The sequence below is a fragment of the Pterocles gutturalis genome, unplaced genomic scaffold, assembly GCF_000699245.1.
Source record: "Pterocles gutturalis isolate BGI_N339 unplaced genomic scaffold, ASM69924v1 scaffold2666, whole genome shotgun sequence".
In the NCBI taxonomy this organism is placed as follows: Eukaryota; Metazoa; Chordata; class Aves; order Pterocliformes; family Pteroclidae; genus Pterocles; species Pterocles gutturalis.
The window spans coordinates 276,065-296,086 of NW_010105296.1; the positions used below are offsets into that span (position 1 = coordinate 276,065).

At 38.6% G+C, this 20,022-nt stretch overlaps 1 protein-coding gene across 1 annotated transcript in view; it reads left to right on the top strand.

The window, feature by feature from the left end:
* The window catches only part of FHIT (fragile histidine triad), a 402,189-nt gene that overhangs the window by 256,662 nt on the left and 125,505 nt on the right, over positions 1-20,022 (top strand). Inside the window, exons 2-3 of the mRNA XM_010087327.1 lie at positions 11,314-11,459; positions 12,375-12,404. Of these exons, the coding sequence (XP_010085629.1) occupies positions 11,314-11,459; positions 12,375-12,404 (176 nt within the window). The remainder of the gene's footprint in view (positions 1-11,313; positions 11,460-12,374; positions 12,405-20,022) is intronic.

Genomic DNA, 20,022 nt, shown 5'->3' on the forward strand with positions numbered 1-20,022 from the left:
TCATGCTGAAGATGTACTTTACATTTGTTTTACATTTTCTTAGCCCTTAAGTGTGACTTATCCCAAACTGACTCTCCTGGCAGGTGAGGGAAAATGCATCTTTGGGAGCATTTTGCCCTGGCACATGCACTTTCTGTGAACATTCTTGTTGGTGTCAAGCTTTCTGTGTTAAAGCAGATATGAAATAAGTTGTCAAAATTAAGTAGTTAAAGAATAGTGGCTTAAATGTCTTTTCATGTTGCACTGCCTCTGAGTCTCTGCTTAAACACTGTACAGGATCTTTGTTATTTCCACCCCACCTTTCCTTCCTCTGCATCTGAGTGAAGGCTGATTCCCTGCTTTGCTGCACTAGTTGTTTCAATCCCCAGATATGTAAACTGTAGAAGAGGCTATTGCTGTATTCCTCTTCATTTTGAAATACCTCTATCAGCCCTCAATTACATTTCCCTTGTTTACCATTTCAGTGTCCTCATCCTCCAACTATTAATGTTTCTAAGGGTCGCCATCTGTCTCCTGAATGCATGGAGGGATACGTGCATGCTCCTGGGCTTCACTGGTGAATAATGTAGAACTCCTTGGGATGACAACAATACCGTTTTCAGTAAAGAAGTAATATTTGCAAAAATAGTAATCAACTCTTCTACTTGAAATGTTGTTTCTCTACTATGTCTGCTTCAACTGTCTATTATCCAATGCAGTAAAGATACTCATCCAGGTTATCACGGATTTTGTAATTTTAAGCATTTAAAGGAACGGATGGAAGTACACTGGTAGATGTACTTTCAGGTGCAGCAGCAGAGATGAACACATGATCTTGCAGGTTGAAGGTAGTGATTTGCCTCTCTGCTGTGCAGGTGAGCTGAACAGCTATTTCATAAGGCAGCTGGAAAGTTCTCTTGTTTTTCAGACTGTTCCCAAAGGCGCTGATGTTCTTAAGGAGGACTAAGCCATTTCTGCAAGGAGTGTAGGGAGTATTTCTTTTTTTGCAAGAGGTTTTTTCTATCCTTTTTAATTTAGGCTCATTCTACTCTCATGGAATAGTTCCCTGGAACAGTATAGCCCATTCTGTTGCTTTAGAAGCAATTTTGGTAACGGCACATGTGAAATATGCTGTGAGAGCTTCCAGCTTAAAACAAACACAACTCTCCATTGACTTTAATTGGAGCACTTTTCTAAACACCCTAACAGAACTCGGTAGAAAACAACTTCTGAGAAATTAATGGGAATCAGGTGGTTTATTAAATTTAAAAACTTGGAAAATCCCAGCATGCATTACAATATTCTTTGAGGAATATACTTAGTTTAAGACAGTCTGAATTATCCAAATTCAGTTTTCCAAAACTCCCTGTTATTCATGTTCCTCATTATCTATCAATTACAATCAAAATTACCTTCATTACCTGAAACCTTGGTTATCCAAACGTATTCATTGTCCCCTGTGATACTCTGATAATTGGTCTTGTACTGCATTCTTCCAGCAGATGCTTCTCTGGTTATGAAATGAAGGCTCTGTTGGTCTCGCACGTGCTACCACAAGCTCATCGTTCTATGTGCTGTTTAGCATAGACTTAGTGCAGAGTTACAGAGTATGTGAAAAGCTTTTGATCATCTGCCATCAACAGGTAGTTGGAGAAAGTGGATCTGTTACCAGCTTCTCCAGCAGCAGGTCCAACAGAACCTTCCTTGAGATAAACTTAATTCTGGAGAAAAGAGATTAGGATGAATGAAACTTCCTAAACAGCACGATACTTCAGCACCGCTATAAAACACTGGCTTTTCACAGTTCCAAATTCAGTGGTTTGCTCTGTTGATCAAATCTATTTACCCTCAAAATTAGGCAAGATAAATCCAAGGGAGATTCACTAAATATTTCATCCATTTATTTTATTGCTGTCTCCTGTCATAGATGCCCAGAACAGAAAAAAAGATGGTACTTTGAAGTACCATAGACAACAATGCCAACAATGCTTGCAGTTTGTACAGAACCCTAATTCCCAACACGTTCTGTGGTGTCTTTCTACCATGTTAAAGCTTGTTTCCAATAAAACTTAATGCCTGGAATATGGCATCCAATAAATTGCAAGCAAGTAAATTTGTCATAATTAATATTTAGTAATTAATTATTCTCTCATTATAGCTCCTGAATCATGAGCTAGAATATAACATCATAATGATCACATAATTTTTGGAACATGATGGTGTCACAGCTTTAATTAGGACTCAATGCTGAAGCATTTTCTCACAAATTGTTTCTTAATCTCAGGTGGAGAGGCTGGATCCTGAGCATACGTCCTCTGTTTGAAATGAGTCTTTGCAATGACACGTTGCAATTCCAATAGAGTTTAGTTTGGTAAATTGAATTCAGTGCAGTTTTCCATTGGTGCAGGTTGTTTGGACAAGACTTGTAGCTGTTGAGCTGCTTTGCGTGAAGTTTCTATGACAAATGCCATCACTGCAATGATTAAGCAAAAAAACTACACAGTGTTGCACCCTGGGTGTTATTTTCTGCTGTCAGCTTCAGGCATGGCTGGTTTTTTCAGTGGTCCTGTACAATTATAATTGGTATAAGTGCATAGATATATTCGTCTAACTATGAATATTTTAATTGTGTATTTAGAAGTAGGGCATATCATCCAAAGGAATACAGACATAGTGTCTAGCTGAAATGGGTTGTTGTGCGGCAGTGTTTCTTTACAGGATCTTCTCAGAGCATCATAGCAGTTGTAGATGAAGCCCTTTCATGTTGGGACTTCTACATTTCCAATTTGGCCACTGGTTATTGCTTTTGGGCCTTCCAAGTTCAAAAGCTTAATGTGATTCTAGAATGTGATCATGATTCCTGGTACAAATGTAAGTTTAGGTCTGCAGTAAATTTTCACCAGATGAAACTTGGATCAGAGGCATGTTTCTGAGCCACAAACTCTCCCACGGCTATTCTCACTGTGGTTCCACTTAGGCACTTGCTATTGCCCGAGGCTGCCCCGGAGGTCAGTAGGTAGCAGAAAAGGATGAATCCTGCAGTAAAATGCCACTCGCTGTGTGGAACTGAGCTTTGAGTTGACCTACTTGACATACCCTAAAGGCATTTAAATATCAAATATATGAAAGGCTTGTTTAAAATGAGAAGTGAACAGTGCTGAATCTCACATTTCCCTGCTGCGGCCCTCTGTCTTGTGGAGTCACTGTACTTTGAGTAGCAGTACTTTGTACATCGGTGTGCTATCTAACATGATTTAGGCTATAACCTATATCTATATTTAAATAGAGGTATTGACTTTTTTTTCTGCAGAAAAAATAAAATTGTATTTATTGTTCATTTCTTGGAACTATCACACATTTCCTTGACTTGAAGAATTACTTTAAATAGCTTCAGTGTGGTGAGACCAGGTAGAGTAAAAAAACCCACTGGATAAAAGCTGCGGTGTGGTCTTAAAAGAGTGCACTTAGAATGCAGAGAGATCCATGTCAAAGATTTACACTGATTGCATAAATCTGGTCTTCTGTATTAGTGTAAACATGTACTGAAGCTGCCTTATCAAGATTAACTGTGTTTAGATAATTTGTCTTAATTACTTTTTTCATTTATGCTAAGATGTGGCATGGCACAATCAAAAAAATGCATTGTGTGTGGTTTTAATAGTCTGAAGTAATTTTTAAGTTTTTATTGTAATTCTATTGCATTTTCCTTGGTTCTTAATCATCTTTATTGTTCACAGGTAAGTTTTCTCCCTAACTAGCAAGTTCTATGATTTACTATTTCCTGCATTGTACCAAAGCACCCTTCTAACATATATTTAAATCCAGTTCTACATGAAAACCCCCTAAAGAGTGCTGCTCCACCTTTTCCTATTATGAGATGCTGACTCTTAATCCAAGTAGCCTCTACAGATTTCCTTCCAAAAGTAAGTTACTCCATCTTATTGAATGAGATTTGTCCTGGGAGGGAGATATAGTTCTTGCGTTATTACAGCTTTATGTACACCCTAATTCAGTTGGTTTAGAGGGGACTGAATGGATGCCTTGACGTGTTGCTGTCATAATGAAGCAGAATATGTATTTGATTCATTTTTAAGGGCTTTTTGATGTCTCGTATGTGCACTATTTCCGTTGTTTTCACTTCCTTCTTAACTCCTCCTATAGGCACTGTCTGTGGAACCATTATTGTTTTCTTTGCATAGAGAAGTTGTTCCTGTAGCATTCAAAATGTGAAGAATTGTTCAAGGACAGAAAAAAGATAAATGACTGGCAGTTGTTTTTCTATTATATTAATTTCATTAGTCATGCATTCCCCTGTGTTTTTTTTCTGAGCTATGGGACTTCTTTCTGTTAGCAATTAGAGCTTTTGAACAAAGAAAACTCCTGCTTAGATGCAATGATGAATTCAATACCCCTGCCTACACTCCTCAGTTGAATCTGGGAACAATGTTGTGGTGAGTTCTAATACCTGAAGCTTCATCTGGCTGATTCTCTGTGCTTGGGGCACTTGATGCAAATTCATGTAAAACAGAATGCAAGAAAAGAATAATCCCTCAGCCAGCTCCCAGCTCATTATTTCTGCATTCCTACCAGCTAGCTTAGGGATGTGCAGAAGGGGTCTTTCATACAGACACATGAGATAGTTAGAAATAATAATTTATTGCAGTCTTCTGCAGCTGGCTTTTGTGGCCTCTGAGCTCCCAAGCAGCCACACCAAGGAACTGTCTTCCCACCTTGGTGAGGGTTGAACTGGCCAGTGAGCAGCCTCGCACCCAAAGGGCACCATCTCTACGTATTTCTCAAATGCTTTCTGCTGTTAGAAAGAGACGGTAGTAGTATCCATGATGCTAGAGTTTGTATCGATCCTAAAATGGGCAAAGCCCTGATCTCCAAGGCAGTCGTTCTTGCTGAGAGTTGATCGGTAGATGATAGGGGTGTTTTTCAGCCAGGAGGGAGAGGCAGAGGCTACCGTGCTTTAAGTTATTCACCCAGGCTTATGAAATGAATTGTCATAATTTAACCCTAGGCAGTAACAAAACACCACACAGCTGCTCACTCATTCTCTCCCTGCAGTGGGATGGTGGAGAGAATCGGAAGGGTAAAAGTGAGAAAACTCGTGGGTTGAGATAAAGACAGTTTAATAGATAAAGCAAAAGCCGTGCATGCAAACTAAGCAAAACAAGGAATTCATTTACTGCTTCCCGTCAGCAAGCAGGTGTTCAGCCATCTCCAGGAGAGCAGGGCCCCATCACACACAACAGTTACTTGGGAAGACAGACATCATAACTCCAAACTTCCCCCCCTTCCTTTTTCTTCCCCCAGCTTTATATGCTGAGCCTGGCACCGTATGGTGTGGAACATCCCTTTGGTCAGTGGGGGTCAGCTGTCCCAGCTGTGTCCCCTCCCAACTCCCTGTAGCCCCCAGCTACTCGCTGGTGGGGTGGGGTGAGGAGCAGAAAAGTCCTTGACTCTGTGTAAGCCCTGCTCAGTGATAACTAAAACATCCCTGTGTTACCAACACTGTTTCCAGCACAAATCCAAAACAAATCCCATACTAGCTTCTGTGAAGAAAATTAACTCTATCCCAGCCAAAACCAGCATGTACATGAAGCAATATTAAGTCTCCTTAGGTACGATAGTTTGGGACACTTTATTTTTTTTAATGAAACCAGTTAGTCAAAAACAAAATATTAATGGAAAAGTCAGTTTTGATGAGTTTCCCAAACTTAAATTATTAAGGCAAATTTTTGTTGCTAGCTAAAATGCCTTTTGTGTAAGAATGTTAGAATGCTAAAACAGGTATTTCAAGACTGTTAAAAGTTTTGGAAATGTTATTAACTACAACTTTTCCACTTTAATTTTTTTTTTAAGCTTTTGACTCTTGTGCTTCTCTCTTGTGAGAACAAAGACTTTTAAAAATCCTTTAAAAAGTCTCCTGAACAGGAACAGTATTTCCATCCCAATGTGAGCTATGGATTCCAGACCATATTAAACATTGAAAATAATTTTTCTAAGTTAAAACCTTTTGTAATAAATGTTTTAGAAAACTAACAATATTGGTCAAACTCAGGAGCTTCATAAAGAAGCAATTATCCTTTCACTTTTCTCCTTGTATTTTGTTCTTTTAAAGCCTCACTTATTAAGAAAACCTGTCAGTTTTAATGTTTTTAACTGGTACCTCAAAAAGACAAAGTAAAAAAAAAAAAAAAACTTTATTCCTGTTGTTAGAATGTCAGTACCTGGAGAGCCTTTAATTTTTTCCTTTATAAAGCTTTGAATTGTTCTGTTTGAAGTTCAAATTCAGAAATAAAACAAAAGTCAAAATGGAAAGTATGTTTTCAAGATAGCAAACTAATGGACTTAACCAGTAAAAAGCTGTGTTTAGTTCTAAAGCGAGTCACATAAAAGGAATTTTAACCTCTTTGGGTTTCCTTTTTTGGTTTGCTTGCTTTTTTTTTTTTTGACTCCCAAAGGCCATTTTCCCAACATTTCAGAACTACAGAACGTGTGTACCTTCATAGTTGTGTGTAAAAATTTATAATGGGCACTTTGTAGGGTTGATCTGAATCCTACTGAAGTGAACACAGAGCCTGGCTTAGACCTTAAATACAGAATTACAATAATTTAGACTTCAAAGTCAAAATTCAGATAAAGCAAATAAAAATTGCTACTGTGCTTTTGAATTTCAGCCTCTGCTCTATGTGCATTTGTGGAAGGAAAATTGCATTTGAAGTGGTCAGCATGCAGAAGTTGGCCATGTGTTTTGCTTTTCTTGTAGAATGTGAGCCCTCTCTGATCAACTAAAATCATAATGTAGATAACAAATGCTCACTTTTCAGTAGTGACCCATAATCTCCAGTGTGAGCATATCTTTAAATACTTAGACGTACATGGGGAATTTGTACTTGTGCTTGGCACAATTGACAGTGTCCAGGTGCCTGTTACAGAACATGCCTCTGAATGCCAGTCTCAAAGGGCTTCAATTATGGTCTAAAAAGTCAATGAAGGAGTCAAAGAGGTTTACAGAAGTGTGTGCAACCTTGACTATTGAGGGCTGAGAGCTGGCACATGTCTTTCGGCATCCTTGCTCTGCTGATGTGTGGAAACTTGTTGAACCGTGCTTAGCCACAAGTCTGAGCTTTTCCAAGCAGGTTAAAATCTTAATAGACCATCAGGCAGAGGCTGATCATTTGAATTATGGAGGAGGCTCATGGGCATTGGTACATTAAACAACCCACCCAAGGCTGTGCAGGGAGTGGGCTGTTGTGCCCAATATATAGGGACAAGTGATTTTGTTGAAATCGTGGGTCATCCTTAGGTTTTAGCTCTGTTTGAGAATAACAGGTTTGATCCACTGTTGCTTTACTGCTAATTTATGGTTATGCACTTCCACTAATATACCTGGAGTTTTAGTCTACTGTCTACTGGTAGCCTTTGGAAAATACTGACATTCCTAATTGTTTAATAAATCTTTAATGGAGCTTTTAGTGTGTGTGAAGGCAGCATAGTGATTTGTGTATGTGTATTTAGGTATTAGGAAAAAACTAAGGATCCTGGAAGATCTAGAGAGAGGAATGTATGATCACAAAGTATAATAAAGTATAAAGGGTTTCCACTCCTCAAAATGGAGAAGTTGATATATTAAATTGCACGCACTGTAATGATGTGGACTGACTCAGAGAATTTGAAGGAAATAACAGCTGCGCACATCAAAGCTTAAAAATAGAATCTCCATCAGTCAGTAGCAGTTTAGAATGAATGAAGAAATCACGAAATTATTAATTATGGTGGTTAGAGAAAGGAAACATGAAGTTCAAACTTTCTGAAGACAGAATGCTGTCTTCAATCATGCAGCACATCTGCTGGGTATCAGCCACTGGTCTTGCTGAGCCTCTCTGTAAAAGTGGGGGCTCTTGCCCAAACATAGGCACCTACTGCCATTTCAGATACACTGAGGTGACTCAGGCTTCCCACCTGACAGATACGACACGGGGCATATGGGAGACTCCTGCCCTTCTGGAGTGGCAGCTGCAGGCCCTGAGGCATCTCAGACGGCAGTAGATGCTTCTGTCTAAGGAGTCATTGCACGCAGACATCAGTACAGACTCACTTTCACTTGCATCTTTAGTGCACAGTCACCTGAAGCACATCAGTAGTTCAGAGCAGTGTTTGCAGTGGGTAATTGCAGAAAGCATTGTGCAGTTTATCTAATTTTAAACTTAGGAAGAATTTTGAGGTGAATAGAGCATTTATCCAGGTTAAAATCTGACCAGGATGTAAAGGTAAAAGCCATCCTAGTGTTAAAAACTGTAGTTAGTAAAACTGTGATTTAAAGTTGCAATGGTTGTTTTCTTCATGACCTCAATCCATGAATTCATTCTAACATTTGCCTTTTTATATATTCATAGTTAAATATAACTTGAATGTTGTCCTAATTACATTCTCATGTTAATTTAGCTCTGATTCAGAATTTCTGTCATTATTCTTTGTAGAATTATTTTGAAATGATGGAAAGTTCAGTAGAGATGCTCCAGTGTGTGATTGTGCCTTTGAATTATTTATCACATTCAAAGACAGAAATACAGTTAAAAACTATTTTGAGTTGTAAATGAGTCTTGGTAATGTGAGGAGGAAGTGAAAATCCTTTTTGCAGAATGACATGGTTTATGGGCGCGTCATTTGATACTGCAGGAGAACTTCGCAGCCCCACATGAGCGGAGAGCCTCATGGATTAATAAGAAAACATCCGTGGCACCAACTGGCAGATGCTATCTAAGCAGATAAGACAGATAAAGTGTGGAAGAGGAGAGAGAGGCACAGAGACAACTTGCACAAATGACAGAGCGGATTAGTAACAGAGTTAAGAAGATAAAACAGATGTCCTGCCTTGGTCACAACCAGTGCTGACACTGCACTTTCTTGTCCCTCTGCTATGTGCTGTGGAAACAAAAGCTCTCACTAGCAGAGTTTAGCCCATGTTTTTTACAATGCATCACAGTGACAAGTAGTACAGTGTTAGTATGAGGTTGTAGAAACCATGAGTAATGCAAAAATTCATACTTGTGACTGTGGCCCGGAGCTAGGTAGAGAACAAACAATTGCTGGTGAGGTGTGTGAGAAATGGCTGGGAAAAAAATCTAAAGGAAAAAAGGAAACTTGTCTTAACGTAAGCAGCAGTTTTGCTAGAGGTAAGTGAGGGGAAATTCTTCATTTATAAATGGTTCATTGACCTATGATAATAAAGCAGTGCTGCAGAAGAAGGATAATTATCTACTTAACTATCAGATGCCCTAAGGGTAAAATCTTCCCTTCTCTCCTTTTGAAAAATGAACTCAGATTAAACGAATGTCCTTTTTCCTGTTTTACTGTTGACATGGATTTCCTTTTTATGAGTAAAATTAATTAGTTTTTCTATTCCTTTATTCCTGGTATGGAAATCAGGTCTTGCCAAGCAAGTTTCCAGCTCTTCCCTTGGGTCTGAAGTTCAGCCAATAGCATCCTTTGTGGAGGTGCTTTGTACAGCGTGCTGGGAAGGCACAAATAAGTTACAGGAGTTTTATTATGCCCAGCAGCTTGCCAAGAGGCACAGCATTTTAGCACTGAAAACCCAACAAAGCTAGGCTTTGTGTCCCCATCCAGGACTGGTTTCTTTCTAAATACATATTTCTCCTTTCTTAAATTTTAATACCATAAGTTGTAACAAGAGAAAAAGAGAACAGTGGTGCCATAGCTGATGCCATACTAAAAATAGTGAGGGCCAGATTTTCAAAGCAGATTAACACCCACAGCTGGGACCAGTCTTGTCCTGTTCTGTTGAGAGCTGCTAGCTGTGGAGCTTGGTCAAAAAATCTGCTCCCACTTTAGCAGATATCTATTACAATCTTGTCTCTCCTCATCTGGACTCTGAAAAATGAGCAAAACCTGCCCCCACTTCTTTATTTACAGAAAATGTCTGGTTTTCCCTCCAATCAGAATTATAAATGTGATTCCTGCAATAAACTTGGTGAGCGTAAACATGTTATCTCTGTGTTTATGGAAATAAATAATCTTTTGCATGTATTGATCTTTATTTCAGATGTCTCATGGTTCTTGAAAATCAGGTTTCTGTAACCTTTGTGTGAACCTGTTAACTACAGAGCATCTCCTAGTTACTTTTCCTGGAGTATAGAGAATATTCCTGAACACCTGCAGGCTTCAAGGTGCAGTAAAATTAAAGATGACTGTAATACAATGGCATGGAACTTAATTTTCTTCAAATAGTCCTTTGAACACTCGTTTTAATACTGAAAAAATAAGTTGTTAATTTTCATTGCCTTTGGTCATGAAAGTTCAAGTGGTGTTAAAGGTGATTTTAAGGTCTTTATTCTGCAAACACAATACTGTAAGTCAGAAAAAAAGAATCCTGTCTGCAGGGAATTGAAATGATAATCAAGTCCCAAGTACTTGCTTGTTGGATTTACACAACTGAGGCTCTGCTGAGAAATCGGGACCCTATTAATAATGTTATAAAATTGACTTTCAAGTGAGGAATCGGTAGCAATTCTTAATTTCTGTGAGCACAGGAGATCAGGTGACTCTGAATAGTGTCTGTGTACTTCCGTTGTTTACTTTATAGCTTCATTTCACTGACTCAAAAAGCGCCGTCACCAAGGTAGAATAAAATCAAAGTATATTTGCAGTGTGGTGAACACCATGCTTAAAAGGGAATAATCTTAATTATCTTAATGTATTTCTAAAAATGTATAATATTTCTAACAGGTGAGCATTCCTTGAGAATGGTACTTAATGTGATATAGAAATATATGCTCTCCTATTATCAGCATAGTGTCAGATTTTTTCATGTTTAGGTACCTAAAATTAGAGTTGTAAGATCAAGATTTTCAAAAATACATACCACGTATGTGGAAAAGCGTTGTAAAACCGCTGTCTCAGATCACACAACCAAAACCCTCTTGAATTCCCTTGGCTTTCCCCTGTTTTTAATCACAGAACTAAATGTCTCTGACTTTCAGAGGGGTTAAACATGAGCATCTCTTCATCAGAATGGTAACTTTGAGTCTGTGACAACTTTGTTTTCCTTCAGATGTCTCAGTAGTAACATCCAGACCTTATTTTAGTCGTTGTGCCCATATCTGAGGGGTTTGAGGAAACTTCTGAACAAAGCATCATAGGATTCCCTGTAGTTAGCCTTATGTTTTAGTTGCTCTTGCTGTAATCCCTGGAGAGGAGAAATTTAGACAATTCAAAAATGATCAGAAGCGGGTTATGGGCTAGGGGTTGAGTCGTGTTTCTGGACTACTCAGGCTTGTGTTTGTGCCTTGACAATAACACCTTCAGATGTCCTTGTTTGTCCTCTGCGGCCAGTGGAGCGTTTCCGCGACTTGTGTCCTGAGGAAGTGGCCGATTTGTTTCGTACGGTGCAGAGGGTTGGCAACATGGTGGAGAAACACTTCTGCGGCACCTCGCTCACCGTTTCAATTCAGGTTTGTAAACCAGCCAACTAAAAAAAGCTTAATGGTTTGTTTTATCAAGCTTTCAACTTCTTCCCTCGTCCAATGATAAAAGGACATTGAAACTTCAAGAGGCAATAAATGCAAAATATTAATCGTAAAAAAGAAGCACAATAACTGTATCGCAGTCTGACAGATTTGCTGCTAAAAAAAAAAACAAAACAAAACAAAAAAAAACTAAGAGGCAAACCAGCAGACAAGTGTGGATAATTAATAACTGCAAAACTTTGGAAGAAGCCTGCGAACACTCCCAAATGTAGTGTTTGCTTGTGAGTAGTTCAGCAAATGCTCTTCCTTCAAAGAAGTGTTTGGGGGATTGACCTAGAGAAGGCAGCCACACTTCCCCCTTCAGCAGGTAACCCACTGCTTGGGATGGAAACAGGTAATTCCTGCTCACAGCTATTTATATGCAGGCAGAGAGATGTAGCAATGTAAATATGTTATCAATTCTGACCTTTCAGGTGTTTGTGCTGGGTGTTTTGATACAAAAAAAAAACAAGAGCTCTGTTTAAAGTAAACCGGGAGACTAAGCCCATTTCATTAGAATAAGAATTTAAGCAAGCATGCTTTGATTAAATTCTCAGTTACGTGTCTGATTTTATATTCATAAGGATCACAAATCTGTTGCTACCTATTAAAAAATATGGTATGAAAGTATGAAAAATGACAACTGTCGGTTTTGTAGTCTAAGATACAGTTTCTCATTTTGCCATGGCCTGATAGAGAAAGGTCACTTGTCCCAAAACTTTGTGTTGAATGGTCCCCAAGAAAATATGCTAAATTAACATATGGTGAAATTGGAGGTAAATGATTATTTAGCAAGATTTTTGAATCCCTGTGTGAGCCTTGTTAGTTCCTCTAACCTGAACTTTCTCCCTTTGCTTACAGGATGGCCCCGAGGCTGGACAAACGGTGAAGGTGAGTGCTTATTGTACAAATTAAGAGACAATTATAGGAACTGATAAAAGATCAAAGCTAGTCATCTGCAGACCATTGCTGTATTGTTGTTTTATCCTTGAGATGAAAAAAATCCCAAGTGTACAATAGCTGTAAATAGTTTTTTATTGAAATTGCACAGGATAATGTTTGCAGGTTCTACTTCTAGACAAAATTTTTGGTCATGAAAATATCTTTTCTAAGTTACTGGCTGTATTTATACAAGGAAAGCCTTAGAAAAGAGGCATCTGTTAAAGTTTTTTGTTTGTTTTATGGAGGAAATATTGCCCTTCCATTCATAATCTCTTTTGTTTGTCTTTTTATTGCCTAATGAGTTGTAGCTAATTATAGGAATATTTAAACTGAACCACATTATACCTTTTTGTCTATGCTTTCTCTCTACATACTTATATCACGTTATTATTACTGAAGTTCAAATGTAATGGAGCCAGTGAAGCTTAAAAACAGATTTTAAGTGTACTTCTGAAAAAAAAAAAAAAATAAAAGGCAGGGGGGTGGAGGGGAAGAGAAGGATTTGTGGTTATTCTCTCCACTTGAGTAATAACATAGATAACATCCAAGATGGGTCTCCAGCCATGTTTCACTGCCTCGCAATGCAAATGCCTATGTAGTTAGATTATATGCCTGAACATGAGATAAAGGCTATTTTTTTACGTTTGGAATCAAAGGAAAGTCAAATATGGCTATGGGTTAAGCACTTTGTAAAATCAGATTAGATGTCAGAAAAGCTGTTTGGGTTGATTAAGGTAACTGTAACAACCAAATGACAGCGTATAGAAAATTCTCTCCAATTTTCTGCATTGACCCTATTTTTCCTACTACTTTTTGTTGCCGGCTTTGAATATTTAGCAGAGAGGTAATAAGGAGAGAGAAGAAATTGGAAAATCCCCAAGCTTTGGGAAGCTGAGGAGTGATGAAGAAATGCAATACGATTTACTTCAATATTGCGAGAAAACAGATTCCTCAGCTCTTGACTTACAGTGCATTGGGTTGGTTTCACTGGGAATGCCTGTTGGTAGGCGAAAGTCTCAGTTTAAATACTTTCCAAAGAAAATTTTGTCATTAACACCTGTTTTAACAAGCAGATCACAAGATTTCTTTTGATATCTTGGACAAATGATTTTTTTCTGTGTAAAGAAAAGGTTTCTAAGAATGGTTATATTAGAATGTGAGAAAATTTGCTAGTATGAATGAGCAAAACTAGATGTAAGAATTCCCATCTTCTGTGATTATGAAGAGTAACAAATGCTTATGTAGGCCTTAAAAGACAGGAAATTCTGTATCATCTTTTACTCGTACTGGAGACAAAGAGCATTATGTGTTAATCTATCCAATACACTGCAAAGTGGTAGTCACCCTTCATGCTTCCTTCTCACACTTTTAATAAGCAATGAGATGAAAATGACCCGCTCGTATAGCTGTGAACCCCTAGACTCTGTAATAAAGAGTGTGTATTCATAAATCAGAGGTTAACAGTTTGCGTTTCTCTACTTTTCTGCATCATTGGGCAACATTGTAATTTATCATCACTATGGGATGTTTTATCATCAAAAATGCCAACAACTATTTTCTTCAGAGAACTTAGAGCTTTCAAAACTTGAATTGGGGAAGAAATTACAATGATCAAGATCTTCTTTAAGGTGTAAAATAGGGTGGATACATAAATAGTCGGTTCTATTTAAACTGTTTTGAATCAGAAAGTTTAAAAAAAACATCTGTGTAGTCTACAAAGAATTTATGAACCTTAAATGCAATGTGTCGTGTTTCTGTATGTCTTTCTTCGTGTATCAGAACGCACAATAATCCAGTCTTCCTCTAAGGGAACTTCTAATTCAAATTTCTGGAACAGACTAAGCATTAGAAAAATACTCTAATAGCAAGAATAGCAAAACATCACAATAAATATCCAAGGGAATTTGTGTAGTCTCTGTTTCAATAGGATAGGCAAGTGTTAGTCAGGAGCTAATTAGGTGTAACTGATCTTGCTTTGAAGGGGTCCCATACCAGATGGCTTCAAGAGTCCTTTCCATTTGTATTTTGTATTATTGTATATACCTGTATAAATACAGGTTATTGTACGTGCTATGTACAAAAAGAATTACAGGAAGGAGGGGAACCATACAGGCTATTAAATTCCAGCCCTGAGGTTCTTGCACCAGCTCACAACAGAGAACCTGAGCATCTCTGAGCAATGTGTTAGCAATTAAAGACATTCAGAATACTTATTTATTCTCACTTGAGAAAGGAAGGAAGTTGTGTTTAGGTCCTCTCTTAAAGAATATTTATCTCTGCAATTTTGGGCTCTGTTTTTTCTTGGAGAACACAAAACCAGTGGTGTCCTTGTGCCAGGAATGGAGGGTGAGTTTCATTCTGGTTCTGTTTAAGAATGCCTTCAATATCGAGGCAATTTCATGGATCAGGGAAATCAGCTCTGCATCTTAATACAGGGGGCTCTTACTGCTATGTCAAGTGAGTGACGTTTCAAGATTTCCCCAGTATATTTTATAGCCTTCAGCAAATGCTCTAGCTGCCTTGGTGGATGTATAGCATAGTGTAGAATAAACTCTTAGGTTTACCTTTTATGTGAGATTCAATCACAAGAAACTCCATGTACTCTGTAAAGGCTAAACAAATCAAGCTGGCAGGAGCATGATACAACTAATTTATCTGTAGAGACAAGATAATATTGCACAGCAAGTGTCCATTGCACAAACACACATGAACACACAGTCTATTTTGCAGCAGTGTCGAAGTCTCCAGCAGCTCAGCACCTCTGTTGTTATCCATGAGTAAGTGCCTGTTTGCTAATTACAGGTTCACCTAAATAAATGAGAAAGCGAGGCTGATGGTGGCAGTGTGGGCATATGTGCAGAAATTTATTTTATATGTCACATATTCCACTAATTACTTTACACTGAGAAGATTGTCTTACGATTATTTTTTGATGTACATGTTTTTCTTTCCCAGATGGTTTTTTAATGCTGTGTTAAATCAATCCACCTGGTTTGCATCCTTTAGAAATCTTAACCTGAACTGTGGAGTCTAGAGTTTATTTAAGCCCATAGCAGACTGCTCTTTCATACTATTTGTCTATTTATCTCTGGACCTGAAGTACTGGACTTCAGGTTTGATTCTTTAAATTTAATCAGATCGCATTGCAGACTGATTGCATCAGAAGGATTAAAATCACTAACTGCAATACTTCTGATGCCTCAGCCTGCTTTCCCTGCAGACGGGCAGATGCGAGTCCTGGTTTAATGGAGTACTGGAAACCACTTTTTGCTGTCTTAACAGAACAAAAGAAGCTGACGTTTGTGAAGATTTTTCTTACCTCTAAAAAAATATAAAAATTCAAGTAGAAAAAACATGGAAGAAAGAAAGTTTTTGAAAACCAGCTTGTACTGAAACATGTGAACAAATGGTCTGTTTGCTTTACTCTTAAGAACCATGATTCTCTTGAAAGCTTGTGAGATGTCCAAAAATGATTTGATGAAGTACAGCAGTCTCTTTGAATCACTTTGAGAACCACACTAATAGTATTTGGTTGGAGCGTATGTAATATTGCAGATAGGTAATTGGTCCAGCAAATTCAGTAGTCTCAGGGCTGCTGTGTCTCTTTTGAGATCATAATTTTCTTTCTGTTTTAGTACTATACTTAGATTGGGGTGGGTTTTGGTGGGATGTGATGTATATTTTCAAAGCTGGGATTATACTGCCCCTTATAGAGATGAGGAAGCAGGGGCATCCAGATAATTTGCTCCCCCCCTCCCCGGCCCTGCCCTTGCCTTTTGCTAGGTCTTTGTTTTCTACTCACTTTAAATAATAATTCATACCCTTTCCTTCAAGACCCTTTTCAAAATCTGCCTGTGTTGGTCTAGTTCTCCTTACAGTCCCTTGGCCAGACCTATGCCTTCTATCATGCAATTAATGGATATAGCACTGGAGTCCAAATTTCCTCTTCACTTTTACAGGTCCTTACTCCTATTCATTACATGTAACATTTATTTTTTGATTGAACTATAAGCTTTCTAGGAAAAGCATCATGTTGCTTTTTTGTTTGCCATGCTTGTAGCCCTAAGAAGCACTGGTGGATCTTTAAACCCTCCCGTAATACAAATAGTGATATGCAGGACCTGGAATGAAAACAGTTCTTAAGGTCCTCTTAATTGGTACAGATCAGTTCCTGTATTTAAAGCATGGGAACAGCTGACAAAAGTAAGAGGTGTCTGTGTCCTGTGTACGGCCACGTGAAGTTATAGAGGTCTTTTGAAGACTGAAGGAGATGAAAGAAAATTGGGAATGTGGAAACAGCCTAGTGATTGATGGACATGACACCATCCTAGCTGAGAATACCAAAGGCTCCAAGGCACTGATAAATTGAAATGATGACCTGGATAATGGAGTCTGATCTAGAAATATTGTGTTGTGAAGTTCCCTGAAGGGATGGAGACAGAAATTTTTGAAAGATTCTTTAACCGTGAATTATGATGGTTCTGAATCTGGATGATTTTGAATTTCCAGTAGTGAATGTCATGACATGCTGTACCCCTGACTTGTAAGGTAATATCGTTCTCTGTCCCTGGACAAATGCAGAGTAGTCTGTATGGACTAGAATGTAAACAAAAAAAACCAAAACAAAACAATTAAAAATGTGCAACTATAAATGAGGAAAGTAAAAGAAATTTCAAAAGATGCAAGTTAACTAATTGTAATGAGAAGGAAGATTTTTCTATTCTATGCTAGCAATTCTACCCTTCGTCCCTGCCATATGGATTTCTTAGATGAATATTCTCTTTAGGTAGTTTAATTAAGAAAAAATACCCCCACGGCTAGTCAGAGTTATTGACACTGTCTAAATTAAACTATAATAAGCAAGTAAGTGGGCTCAAATACTCGTTTAAATTGCCTTAGTGCACAGATATTGAAAGTCATGCCGCTCTGTTGGCCACATCCAGCATCGAGCTCTTCCCTTGCTGTGCATGAGCCCCTTCAGCAGCAGACTGGCAGAACACTGGCCGCTGGCTTTTTTGTTCTCCCGAAGGTCAGTGGGTGAGAGCTAAACTGCGGGTTACGTGTGTGTAACGTGAAGGCTGTGTGTGCTTTCAGGAATGTCCTTGAGAGCAAGGATGTGCTTGTCCCAGTCCACGGCAGCCACATCATGTGTCAGCAGAGCCACACAAGCCTGAGGAGAGGCTTGGGCTGCAGGTGGCTGTGCCAGCGGCTAGTCCATGTGGACTTGCTGGTGCTGGGACCCTGCTTCCTGCTCCCACAGTGACCTGGCTGATTACTGCAGGGAAGGGTTAAACACTGCCAGGGCTCCCCAGCTCTGCCCTTCTGTGTAGCTGCAGGAGAGCCTGCTCCTGCTTGACAAAAGCATTTTAAATGTATTTGTTTTGTTTTTCTGGCATGTGTTCTGATATTTACAATTTTCATGGCATAAGAATCTTGAACAAATCAGTCATTCAGAAGAGTTTATTTGGGAGGTTGAAAGCTCTTAATATTTTTTTTTTCTAAATGGTGTTACATTTCAAAATGAGAGAGTATTTCTATCTGAAAGGTGGAAAAGTCTTCCTTTGCAAATTTTATAACAGGTTATTTTGACAACAAAACCTTTTTCTTCATGAAAACAAAACCTCTTTTGGAAATGCTTTCTGTTTTACTGAATTGGCATTTTGTGACCAAAAAAAACCAATGTGGGGAGGAGTGTTGAGAAATCCATGAATTGCTCTACAAGCTGCTCTTCATTTGCCTCACAATGACTGAGATTAGGATCAAAAATCCTATGTTTTAATTAGAAAGTATCTTTCCCTTTGTTCCCATGTTGCAGCAATATGTTTTGCATTTAGATCATTCTCTGTCTCAGAGCATGCACAATCAATCAAATGCCACTTGTGAGTACAGGTCCTACAAATACCCTATTGTACTGTAAATGCAAAACCTCCAGAAATCCCAGACAATGCATGAGGTCTAAAATCATTAATAGCACAGTCAAGGCTGTCTGATTAATTTTTGTGTGGTTAGTGTGTGAGTTTCTTTCGAAGCTCTATCTCATCCATAATACCTTTTCTCTTTGTCAAGCTCGTATCTTATAAACCTCTTCATTTAACAGGGAATGCTTGCTTTCTTCTTCTCTTTTTTTTGTTACAAAACATTGCTTTCAACTAGAATGTAACTCACCAACATGTGCAGAAGCCTTCCTGTTTAATTCAGATGTGCAACATGATCCTGTTCTGTGTTTTGTAGTAGGTGAAAATTGTTTATTAAGCAAGTGTTGCAAAGTTAGATTTCAGTTTAATAGGTTTCTGGCAATCTCTTTCTAAAAATTAATATAATGCATTATAACAGAATATTGTGTGCCAGTGCTCTGACCCCATGTGATTTTGCACATTTGTCTTTGCGTTCTTACTGCTTTTGCTTCCTCCAAAGATCCACCATAAAATTACTCCCATGCTGGCCCCAGGTTAGAAGGGATGTCAAAGGGTCATGACTAAAAGAGACTTTACTTTATGCCGACGTGTACCTTCTATAAGCAGGCATCTACCCATGCATAAACGCTTTTGTGGTTGAGTTTATTGGGTGTTTTTGCCCAAAGGCATTTTCAGTTGACTGATCTGTGTTAAACTTTGGTGCCTCAGCTGCCTGGCTGGATGCTGTGACATCCCCAGTCTCCCAGGGAAGGACAGAATCACAGTGCTTTGCTCGTGTTAATGACCCAGTTTCAGCCAGACAACACAAACACGTTTATTTAGAGACCTGGCTGCCTTATCAATGCAAAAATAAAGTAAATGTTAAGTTGGCTACATGTTTTTTCTCCCTTAAAGTCATCTCCCCTTCTGAAAATGAAAGAGCAGTCTACTTAAAGCTGTCCCTGCAGCTCCCCGGAGAGCCTGCACAGCTTGAAGGAGTTTGTTGCTTAAAAATGTCAATCGGAAAATATTTTTACATGTGATAGCAGGGGAATAGAGGCCTTTCCTGGCCCTGTGTTCCTTTATCACATGAAAGAGTAGGTGGCACACTGTCCTGTAACCTACTGAAAATCTAAGCACATCTGAAATACAAGTACATCTGATCCAGTCCGTGCATTTTAGTCTGTTCTGGCAGCACCATGTTAGCCTGTGTAGGACTTCTTTCAGAGAAAGAAAAGCCTCTGCTGGAAATGATTTAGAAATGGAAAACTAAGGTTAAAATAACAGAATAAAACTTGCTCAGCAAGCTCCAGACAGGATGACAGGGTGAAGAGCATGTAATATTTTTACTGGTTTTTGGTTTGTTTGGGTTTTTTTTTAAGTCAATAATTCTGGATACTGCAGTGTTTTTTGTATCATGCTCATTGCAAGCCAGGCTGGACAAGCCAAGAGCTTCCTGCAAAACAAAGCAAAACCCCTCTCTCAGGCTTCGTTTCCCCCATCCCTCCTGAAAGCTGCTTGGATGCCCTCTGGCAAGACCACTCGTACACAGGGTTACTGCTCCTTCCGTAAAGCTAAGCTGTAGTTTGAAAGAATTTGAAATACATGTTTAAAATCCAGTCCCTGGGAGCTTTATCAAATGGCCCCTCCTCATTTAATTAGCAGTAGCATAG